This window comes from Alnus glutinosa, chromosome 8, assembly GCF_958979055.1.
Source record: "Alnus glutinosa chromosome 8, dhAlnGlut1.1, whole genome shotgun sequence".
NCBI classification, from domain to species: Eukaryota; Viridiplantae; Streptophyta; class Magnoliopsida; order Fagales; family Betulaceae; genus Alnus; species Alnus glutinosa.
Window position 1 is genome coordinate 26,824,364 of NC_084893.1, and position 11,845 is coordinate 26,836,208.

Consider the following 11,845-nt stretch of genomic DNA (forward strand, 5'->3'; position numbering starts at 1 on the left):
TTAGAGTATCGAGAGCAACCTAAACTCAAATATTATAGTGTAAATTTATACCTGGGATATCAACTTATTTATAGGCACACAATTCTGAGATTACTGAAGTGATTAAGTGCAGTTAGATTAGGAGTCGGAGTCCTAAATTGCACAAGCTTTAGACTTGTCTTCATAGAGTACATTTTAGGTAGAACACCAACTCTTCAACTGATTTCACGCTAATAGGCGTCTCATCCCATGATTTATGAGATAAGAGTTTATCACGAAATATTTGGAATAGGAGTCTTTTGATGATAATTGAGAGTCATGGATTGAGAATTTAGCCCATGAATCCCGAACGTGGTCTCCTGAATGCCTTCAAACATCTTCCTGTAGAGTACGAGGATATATCTCTGAGTCGATTTAATATGTTTTGACAGTATGTCCAAGGGAGGGTGGCAAGATGGTTTTCCTCCGAGGTGTGGAGAACCCGAAGTGTTTTGCACTCTAAAGAGTTTTAAGCCCGAGACACTTGTACTCCGAGACGACTTTAATCTGAGGTCCTTTTGCCACATGACACTATAATAAGTACCCAAGTTGATAATGACCGAGCTGACTTGGCTGGGTCAATCTAACTAGCTGAGCCCACTTGGGCTCTGGAATGATAATTTTCCCAACAATATAAAACTTTAAAAAAATATAAATAAATAAGTTTTATATATATATATATATATATATATATATATATATATATATATATATATATATATATATATATATATATATATATATATATATATATATATATTATTAAGATTGACACGTTTTGTTATCCTATTGGTGCTGACGAGATGTTTAACGGAATCTGTCAAAAATTTAATAGAATTTGACTCTAGGAAGTGATTTGTAAATTAAGCTAACCATATGAATCTTTAAATTAACTTTGATACCATATGGAGCAATTTGTAATTTATGCCAATTACTAAGACCAATTGTACAATTTCTCCTAAATAGTAATTCAATAATAAATATTTTCTGTTCCATTACTTTTTTTTTTATTTTTAAAATTTATGTTCCATTACTAAGAGAGGTGGGGACATAACAAACGTGTCATTCTTGTGATGGTAGTGTCACGTAGGCGTAATTTGTGTTCTTGAGTTGAGTTTTGATTATATCAAGACATAGATATAAGATTATATAGATTAACTTTAATTTGATTCATTTTAAATAAACAGGACAGAGCAATCAATTATAACCTGCTAATTTTGTATTGGGTTTACGAGTTCTATCTAAAATTGCTAGCCCTTATGTTGTACGTCGTGTTCAGGTCGTGTTAATGTATGAGTTTAAAACAAACCGACAGAAATTTCCTATTAATTGGTTTTCTACAATTTCATACATTTTTTTTTTTTAATTAAATGTGCTTCTCACATGTTTTTTTAATAACTTAAAGAACACATGTTGCTTTTAGATGCTGATTTGTATGAATTTTCAACAAACCAGTTTGTTGGAAATTTGTGTCAAAAACTATATAGGTCAATCATAACCCAACTCATTTAATTATACGGGTCAGACTCATCAACCCTAACCCACTAATTTTGTGTCGAGATCGTGAGTCGTGTCAAAAATTGTCAGTCTTAATACCACAAATCCTATAAAACTATTTTTTAATTTTTTTTCTCATTTTTATTAGAGTATTATTATGGTGTATTGCAACTTTTACTATAAATTATTGGGTTAAATATTCCATTAGTACCTGAGTTTTAAGCATTTTTAAATTTAGTATTTGAGTTTTCATTTGTATCATAGGTGGTACATGAGTTAGGGGTAAAAACTCATTTGGTACCTCTGTTAGATATTTTGTCCAAATTTTAACGGTTCATCACGTGTTAACCGTTGAGGTTGACATGTGACACTATATAAAAATAATAAAAAAAAAATATTGAAAAAAAATAAAAATAAAAAATTGATGTGTTTTGTCCCTTGGGGGTGGTTCGGCCACCTCATAGGCAAACCCTCAAATTTTTTTTGATGGATTTTAGCCCTTGGGGGTGGCCGAACCACCCCTATGGACAAACCTTCAAATTTATTTTATGGGTTTTGGCCCTTGGGAGTAGCCGAACCACCCCCTAGGGCCAAAACTCACATATATATATATATACATTTTGTTTTTTTCGTTTTCAATATTATTTTTATTATTTTTTAAAGATTATATATATATATATATATATATATATATATATAATGCCATATGTCAACCTCAGCGGTTGACACGTGACAAGCCGTTAAATTTTAGACAAAAAATTTAACAGAGGTATCAAATGGGTTTTTACCCATAAATCAGGTACTACCTATGATACAAATGAAAATTCAAGCATTAAATTTAAAAACGCTTAAAATTCAAAAATCAACGGAATATTTAACCCTAAATTCTTTATAAACTTATGCGATAATTCATGTCACACACTAACATCGTCACCCACTAAACAATTAACATATATCAAACTTTATTGCTTAATTTTTCAAAATGTACCACTTTTATGGGCATTTTGTAAGAAAATTATACTAAAAGGTTATAGTAACCCAATTACCAAATATTTTCCTATTTTATATTCTCTATTGTATTAAATTATAAGGATTTTTTTTTTTTAATAAATTGAAATTTCTACACCCTAATAATAATAATAATTATTAAAATATTTTAAGATTTGATAATTAGTTGCAAAAAAAAAAAAAAAGTGATAAAATCGAATCAGTAATAATAACTAAAAGAAATATTAAAATATTAAAATTCTAGCTGATTAAAGGGCTACGTGGCAAGTTTGTAGCTTCTTTTTTTTTATGGATGGGGTTGAACTGCGTATTCTTCACGTAAGTGGTTTCTTCTTCACCAATCAATTTCTACCGGTCATCAGTTTATAAGGGTTGAGTTATTTTTTTCTGAACATCATACTTTAGTTCAGCTAAGAAGCTCTTATCAGAGAAAACTCTGCAGGTAATTTCTCTAAAGAATTAGTGCACTTTCTTTGTTCATTAGCTCTTTAATAATTTTGGCTTATATCCATTACTATTTATTCATTTCTTGTTCAATTTCCTTTTCATTCTCTCCATGCCGTGCGTGTACCAGACCCATCCTCTCTTTTTTTCTTCTTCTCCTTCTTCTTTCCACTTCCGCCTCTGTTTCTTTTTGCTTTTCTTTTTTTTCTTTCTTCTTCTACACAGTTTGAGAGGGAGATGAGAGTGGAGATGAGGGAGAGTTGTGTGTGTGTGACCGTGAGAGGGAGGGGAGGAAGGAAGAGGACCCAGCCGGTGGGTGGGCCACCGGACTGGGCGAACGACGCCGCCGGACCGGCAGGCCACGGTCTCGCGCCGGCGACGTCTCCTGGTGCCTTTTTCCGGCGACTTTGCCGGTACCCATACCTTTGGAAGCCAAATTTCTCCTTGGGTAAGTGAAAATCTTAGTCTTTATCAATTTTTAGTTGAGTTTTGAGAAGAATTTAGAGCAAGATTCGTTGGGTAGGCTGAATGAGTTTTGAACAGAATTGTTTTTTTTCAGATGGGTATAACCTGCGAAGACTCTTCTCTGTCTATTTTTTTTTTTTGGGTTGGCTTTGTGGGTTCGGTTGGTTGGAAGGAGGTTGGCTGTGGGTTTCGGCCGGTTGGTTGGAGAGAACAGTGGGTTCGTTTGTGATTTTCTATTCAGTTGAAGGGCTGGCCGAGTGTGTTGGGATGTTGGTGATTTTGGCAGATTTTGTGTGTGCAGTGTTTCAACTGAATGGGTGTTTTGTTTTTGTGGTTCTTTGAGCTTTACGGCCACTGGGTTTTGGTGAAGAATCTGGCTGTGTGTGTGTCCTGTTTTGAGTTATCATTTTGGCCGGTTCCGTGTTATTGCCTTTGAGTTTTGGTTTGTTGTGCTAACCGGTTTGTTGTACTAACCGGTTTGAGTTTTTGGATTTCCCTGTGGTTTTGGTGGCTCTATGCCGTGTAGATTTTGGTTTTTAGTGGGTTATTTTTGGTTAATTAGATAGAATAATTTTTTTAGCAAAGGTATAAATAAAATGATAGTGTAAATATTAGCTCTCATTTAGATTTTAAGGTTTATAATTTACTGTTATAACGGCTATCTAAACTACAGAATATCCTCTAAAATTTACCCTTGTGTTTTATTTAGGTAAAAGCTCAATCTTGTCGTTAAGAGCAAATCCAGGTAAGGGGATACAACACCTAAAGATCCCCCAACAAGATTTTACTATAAATCTTTTGAAAAAGTGTTGGGGAATTTTACAAAGCATTATTATGTGAAATTTTAAATGCCAAGCTGTTATTTTTCATATGTTTTTATTCATGCAATTTTATGCATTTTTATAATTATGATTAAGAGCATTTTTAAGATATGGATTATGCATAAGAGTATTACAAAGTTATGATATAGAGCATTTCAAAGATATGATTACAGAGAATTTCAAAGTATATGACTCTAATTATGAATACAGTTTTGAAAGAAAAGAGATTCTAAAGTTAAATTCTGTACATGATTACAGTTATGAAAACGGCTCTTACATTTTTGAAATAAAGTATACTGATAAAGCAGAGCCTACAGTATTACAGAAAATCGTTCATGTGCAGTAACTGTTTAACCCTGAGGCACTATTACAGCTAGGATTGGTACCCATAGGGTAGCATGGCAAGCATACCATGTGTTGGTGTGTGCTACTAGCCGATGTTGGCCTTCACCTAGGGAAGATCCCCAACTCGGAACCGGCTCTCCCCTGTGACGACAGGCTGAGTCCATAGGTCTGTGTGACAAAAGCCAACGTGCTCCGCTCACGGGTAACAGCGGTTTAGAGTCTATAAAGGGTTAAACCACAGTTAAAGGATAAAAGAGAAAATAAATAAAATTGATTTAATTATTCATGCCATTATTCATATTTCTTGTTCATCTTTTTTTAAGTTCTGTTAATTATACTTATAAATTCTGTTTTAATTGCTCATTTTGATATTTTTGTCATTATGCATAATTAATGATTTTATAGCATGTTTTATTTTCCTGGTGTTGATATTTCCTTACTGAGTTGTCGAACTCACCCCTTTCCCTTATAACCATTTTCAGATGAAGGTGTATATCATAGTCTTGAGGGGAGGAGTGCCTGTAGGACTCCTGGTAGTCAGTGACCCCCAGATCTGGCCCCATCCGTGGGCAACTTGGACTTACTGTACAGTGGACTAGAAGAAGATGTAGATATTTGTAAATATTAGCAGTTATAGTACTTGGGGACTCCGTCGTGGACATAGACTGTAGAGCTGATAGATCATGATAGTACAGTCATATTTTGTTGATGGAAACTGTACTCATTTCAGTCTTTTAACTTATGTGGTGGTTTTTCTAGCAATGTTGATTGCTAGCTTTTGCTTTACCACTTCACTTTTGAGATGTAAATAACCTCGAGCCCCAGTGTAAAATTTTGATACTGCTATCATAGTTGGTATAAATAGTAATACTACTTGTGTTTTAAAACTCTCTGTCTTTATTTACTTATTTATTTATCTTTTAGTTCGCGTTTCCCTTATTTTACCTAAACGGGGGCGTGACACTACGGTTATATTGTTTTCATTTTAAGTCACTTCTCCTTCTTTCTTTTTTCTTTTTCCCCAGAGTTACGTAGCAAAAGTTTAGAATCCTAACGCTCATGTCACGTCGAGGTACTGCAGAAGAAAAAACTGCAAAATCCGATCCAATATATCGTAATCGATTAGTTAACATGTTGGTTAACCGTATTCTGTAACACGGAAAAAAAAATCATTAGCTTATCAAATTATCTATCGAGCTATGAAAAAGATTCAACAAAAGACAGAAACGAATCTGCTATCTGTTTTACGTCAAGCAATATGTGGAGTAACTCCCGACATAGCAGTAAAAGCAAAACGTGTAGGCGGATCGACTCATCAAGTTCCCATTGAAATAGGATCTGCACAAGGAAAAACACTTGCGATTCGTTGGTTATTAGGGGCATCACGAAAACGCCTAGGTCAAAATATGGCTCTCAAGTTAAGTTCTGAATTAGTGGATGCTGCCAAAGGGAGTGGCGATGCCATACGTAAAAAGGAAGAGACTCATAGAATGACAGAGGCAAATAAAGCTTTTGCACATTTTCATTAATCCATAAACATGATAGGATCTATATAGACACATAGACCCATGGATCCATACATCTCGATCGGAAAAGAATCAATAGAAAAAGAAAGAATCGGAATTAATTAACTAATACAATAATATTCTCGAATGTTTGTAAAATTTTTAACTCTAATTATTAAGTTTTAATGCAATGTGGTGTAGTGGGTCACATAATTAACAAATACAACATTGTGGAATCGTGCTAGAATATTTGAAGGTCTAGTTCAAACAAGACTTTATGATTAAGCCTTCTATCGGCTGAAGCTTCAACTGAGTCATTGACCGAATGTCTTCGATTGTCGTATGATGCAATACTCGATTGAATGAAGATATACCGACCTTCTGATCAAGCCTCTCGAGAAGTCACTCGATCGAACGGGAATCAACTAACCTTCGATCGAATCTCTTGATAAGCCCTTCCACAGTTTATTCTGCAGGCTCGTTCGAACAAAAGTGTCCTCCCTTATTTTCTTAATAAATTCGAACGCAATCCGACTTACATCAATCTTAGAATTGCCGGACTTTAAAATAATTAAGATTAATTAGTGGACTTTGGTAGATGTATTTTACCATCCATTTCTATAAATTTGTTGCTAATTGATATAATTGGAGGCCACTTTCTTTTAAAAATTGGACTATCTTTAACAGGCTTTTCTGTTACTTATTTATTCCATGCTGCTCAAAAGTTGGTGGCTCCACCTTTGCTATGTACCAAGCTTCCACTTGAAATTATTTTATAATTAGGTATTCGTAAAAAACTATTAAAATTTAACAACATTATATTATTCATAAAAATTTATTATTTTAAAAGTATTTTTCTGTTTTCAAAACCACAAACATATATATATATATATATATATTTTTTTTTTTTCTTAAAATCATTAATAAATAATTCAAAACATAAAATACTTTTAAATACAGACCCACAAAAAAAATTCTTCTCACCTTTATAAAATCAAAATAAAAAATACATTTCAAAACCATTATCACATTTTTCTTGATACGTTTTTGAAAGTAGTTTTTAATGCTTCTTTAGAAACTTTTAGATTAGGGCTTCACTGCAACTGCATAAATGATGTCACTATGAGTGGAGTGATGACGTGTCGTCTAACTATTGGGCCACAATGGTACTGTTCTGACTGCAGGATGACCAAAGTGAAACCCAACTGTCTTTTGGCGGGAAACTAATGTCACCGGAGGCGGCAACGCAAGCCTGCCATAGATGATAGAACCCTGCAACACGTGTACCAAAGTAAGATGATACATTGCACGTGCAACCAGTGGTTCATATCTTTTGTGTACCCGGATAAAACTTTTTTTTTTTTTTTTTTGTTCTTTTTCACTTTACAAGGAGATAAATAAAATAAAAATTGAAGTCTTTTCTTTCTTGACATGTGAAAGTATACTACAAAGTCCAATCCATAATATTTTGTTTAAGATTTGTCTTAGGTTCAATAAAAAAAATTACTATAGTATATATGTTGTAGTTTTTTAACGGTCTATATTTTGTTGTAGTTTTTCCAATCGTAAAAAAATTAAAATTAAATTTAGACGATTGAAACAACTACATCACATATATATGCTATATTATTTTTCACAGCACCTAAGTCAGATCCTGATATTTTATATACTTTTTTTTTTTTTTTTGTTAATTCTAGTCAAAGGATGGTGGTGATGAATCATGTTGGGATTTGATTCGAGTTTCTATGAATAAACTTGATTGAAATCTATGAGTTTATTATAAGGTTTTTTTACCTAAAAAAAATTCATCTAATGTGAGTCTAACCTGAGAAAAGAGAAAGAAAGAAAGTACACTCTCTTTTGGTGTGAAAGAGAACAAAATTAATAGAATTTCTCAAAAAAAATGGGATATTTGAGTAAAAAGGTAATGGGGTTAGTTTAATAAGCTCTTACAATGCAGCCAATTAGCCACAATATGTGAAAACTTCACAAAGAGCTTTGCTTTTCTTTAAATAGGGCCGGAGAAATTTCTAACTTCCAACCCAATCTATTAAATTGACACGTGAGAGAATCATATTCTCTATACATGTCGGTTTAACAGAGTAAATCGGAGAAAACGCACTCCTCCAGCCAGTTTAGAGAAAAACTTTGCCGTTTATCGAAACAGTTCAAAGGTTCCAAAAATCTAGTGGCACTTTTTTCTTTCTCTACCCCTCAATGCCATCATCTAGCTATTCAGATCGACTTGATCTCTCCACTGCTATCACTATCGGGATCGGGAGAAGCTGCATTGGCATTGTCTTGCTGATCACCATACTCTTTGTTCTTGTTGCTTACAGACAAAAATTCGAGAGCTGTTACAACATCACTAATCAAAGGCCTAGTATCGGCTTCCTCTTGGAGACACATGGCTGCAACTGCCAGAGCTTGGTATAGACCCTTTACAGGATATTGGTCTTCAAGAAACGGATCGGCCATTAAGGTGAACTTCCTTCTGTCTCTAAATAGTGGTTGTGCCTGAAAAAGAAGAGCTTGATCAATCGTAAGTCTTCGAGTTTTAGTTCCATCATGTTAAATCATCGATTAAGCTTAAAGCTATATTACACATTCAAACTATTATCATGGATATTAGTATTCAGGAAAAAATGTTATGTATCTTTTATATCAAAAGAAAGCCTGAAAATTTGTTAACTGTTGAAGTCTTTTATATATATGCTGGAGAAAACTGATTTCTTGGAAAGTAGAAGCTAAACTTGATATACCCAAGAAACTAGATTCTGCTCTTCTGTTGGTCTGGTGTTGTCAATGACTCTCCTCCCTGTGATTATCTCCAAAAACACTACTCCAAAGCTGTACACATCGGACTTTGTTGTCAATTGGCCTGTGAGTGCATACTCAGGGGCACAGTAGCCATAGGTTCCCATCACCCTGGTGGATACATGAGACTTATCCCCAGTTGGACCAAGCTTTGCAAGGCCGAAATCAGAAAGCTTTGGATTGAAGTTCTCATCCAACAATATGTTTGATGCTTTGAAATCGCGATATATCACCGGTGGCTCGGCTCTCTCATGCAAGTATTCAAGCCCTCTTGCTGCACCTTCAGCAATTTTCATTCTGGTACTCCAATCCAAAGGCTTTCTGTTTGGAGTTAAATCTGGTAAGCAGATTTCTTTGAATCACAAAAAAGTGTTAGTTCAGAATTTGCAGAAAAAATAAAACAGAAAAAGTAAATGCTTCTGATGTGCGTTACAAAGCCATTTTCTTTAAGAAGTTATTTGCACCCACCAATTATGATCAATTGCTATGCACTGGGTTTCAACAAACAAAACACTTCTCCAAGATACAATAGAGCCCAAAAATCATCTGAAGTTTGGTTGCATTTTGCACAAGACCAGAACACCCTCAGAATTTCTATCGCAGCAAGGAGAGAGAGAGAGACGAATTTTAAAGCTTCAGAATGATTTTGAAAGAGACAGAAGAAGAGAACATTTATATCTCTTAAACTGGTCTGCATTGACTTACAAGCAGTGTCAATTTAGCTGTTTTAATGTATGTTTGCTAACAGACAGTTGTTAAGGAACAATGACGATTGGGAAAGCTCAATAGTCACCTCTGGTCTAGCTATTGTACACATGGTTCGTCTCGCTAACAAGAAAAGACAAAGGCACACAACAAAGTTTGACAACATGCAGCATTTGAAACATAGCACTCGGATGCCAAATTGAAATAAAAATAAATTTTCTCTCTTGGATTTAGATTGGTTGGCTTAAAAACATCCAAGTGATCATCATATCAGCTTAAGCTTTTTGATAATTCACCCAGATTCTCTTTAGAAGCCCTTAACCTGATGCAATGCTGCCTATAAATGATGCAAAATAAGCCATATGGGGCTTACCAAGAAGGTGATCCTCTAAGGAACCATTGGCCATGTACTCATAAACTAAAATCCTCTGATCCCCATCAGCACAATATCCAACCAAATTGACAAGGTTAGGGTGGTGAAGAAGACTCAACATCAAAACCTCTACAAGAAATTCTCTGTTTCCTTGGAAACCATTCCTGTCAAGTTGCTTCACTGCAACAACCTGGGTGAGATGCAAAGCACAAAGTTAATAAAACTTCCTAGAATATCTTTTTCTTTGTACATGAATGAACTAAATATAGGTTATAATGGTGTACTTGATTTGTGCTTGCAATGTGCCCTTTGTACACCCTCCCAAAGCCTCCTTCACCCAGTAGATTTTCAGAACGGAAGTTTTGAGTTGCAACACATAGCTCCCGGAAAGTAAAAATCTTAGCTGAAATATTCCCCTTTCCAATCTTTTTAATCTCTTCTGATATGTAGTGTCGCCTGCTGCTATCTGCAAGATATATATAGAACCTGTTGAAGCTGCCAAAGGAAAAGGAAAAAAGCTACTACATCTTCATGACAACCTAGGAGACCATGATATGACAATGGAAAAAGGTGAAGGCAATTGCAAGGACATGATAAACTCAGCTAAAAATAACACACATTTTGTTCAAAGCATTGTTCTTAGTAACCATGCCATGAAGTCATAAAGAAGAAATGAACAAAACAAAAAATTAAAAAAATAAAATAAAAGACCCTCAAATTTTCAAATCAATTGTAGATGTAGATTGGCAAATGTTAGGTAGTTTAACATATATTATGCATCTGAAAGGTTTAGTACTTATCTTGATTCAAATGAGTAAACTTGCAGAGATTTGAAGGAAGCAGATGATGCCCGTTGTTATTAAAATAATTTTTTATCGGTTTAAAGTTTTGGAGTAGGCGGTGATTTAACAATTATAATAGCAACTAACACGTGAAATTAATGGTAGTATTCATAGGACACATATAAGAGATGGATCAAGAAAAAGGTCGAATCTAAGACGGGAACATCAAAATTCAAGTCTTTGAACATGAATATTGTTCATATAATCATATCACTTGCTAATAATTTACAAGACAAAAACTTGGATTACTGTACCTATATATCTTACAACATGATTGAGAGGCAAATAATATTGGAAAGAAAAAGGAAAACCAAGACAATTACTTCATCTGTAATTAGTTGAGGAAGATTAACATTGAGACTAAACAAATTTACCTGATTTGAAGGAGAGCTTAGCGAATGAGGCTAACGTTTTTGTGTCATGATATTCCTTAATACTTTTTTTCAACGACCTTCTGTTGATTTTCTCTTGTGACATGCAACAATTGAAGCAGTTCATCTTCCTCCCCCTCTACAACTTCAATCCCACCACACCCACATTCAAAAGATCATCAAAATCTCGCTTTGCATCTCCGGAAAACTTTATACGTCATGCCGATATATGTTTGATAAAATTCGATCACCGGAAGAAACAGTTTGAAATGGAAAAATCAATCCATCAATTGTCTAGGCAGGCTCTGGAAAAACCAGATCTTTGTTCTGGTCTATCATAAACAAAAGAACATTTTCCCACATTGTTTGTTTTGGTTCATTTTCCTCCAAATCCATTGAGTCCCAACAGGCAAATGACCAAGTCAAATTTGCTATATTAAGAAGAAAACAGACAGGTTTCCTGCCTTTGTTTAACTGCTTCTCTGATGCATTCTCAAATATTTGTTGGGGCCAAAAGGGTCTTCATTATGTGCTTTCCCCCATATATAGTGATTTATGGTTTACCTTTAAAAATGAACATGACCCACCATAAGAACTATAAGACTTGCTTGGGGCACATTATTCTCTTTGAAGT

The 11,845-nt window shown here is 34.4% G+C and overlaps 2 protein-coding genes across 2 annotated transcripts; one reads left to right on the forward strand and one right to left on the reverse strand.

Annotated features, from left to right (window-relative positions):
* Positions 1–5,657: 5,657 nt before the first annotated feature.
* LOC133875195 (small ribosomal subunit protein uS7c-like) lies at positions 5,658–6,215 on the forward strand. The gene is given in 2 exon segments (XM_062313229.1): positions 5,658–5,759; positions 5,762–6,215. Coding segments are annotated over 2 exon segments (468 nt in total). The 3' UTR covers positions 6,128–6,215.
* A 2,023-nt stretch (positions 6,216–8,238) lies between these two features.
* Positions 8,239–11,459, reverse strand: LOC133875194 (probable serine/threonine-protein kinase PBL23). Its single transcript, XM_062313228.1, has 5 exons — positions 11,215–11,459; positions 10,283–10,464; positions 9,999–10,188; positions 8,866–9,272; positions 8,239–8,620 (listed from the first exon to the last, which is right to left on the reverse strand). Exons 1-5 carry the CDS (start codon positions 11,336–11,338, stop codon positions 8,339–8,341), a joined length of 1,185 nt encoding a protein of 394 aa, XP_062169212.1. The 5' UTR covers positions 11,339–11,459; the 3' UTR covers positions 8,239–8,338.
* Positions 11,460–11,845: the final 386 nt, after the last annotated feature.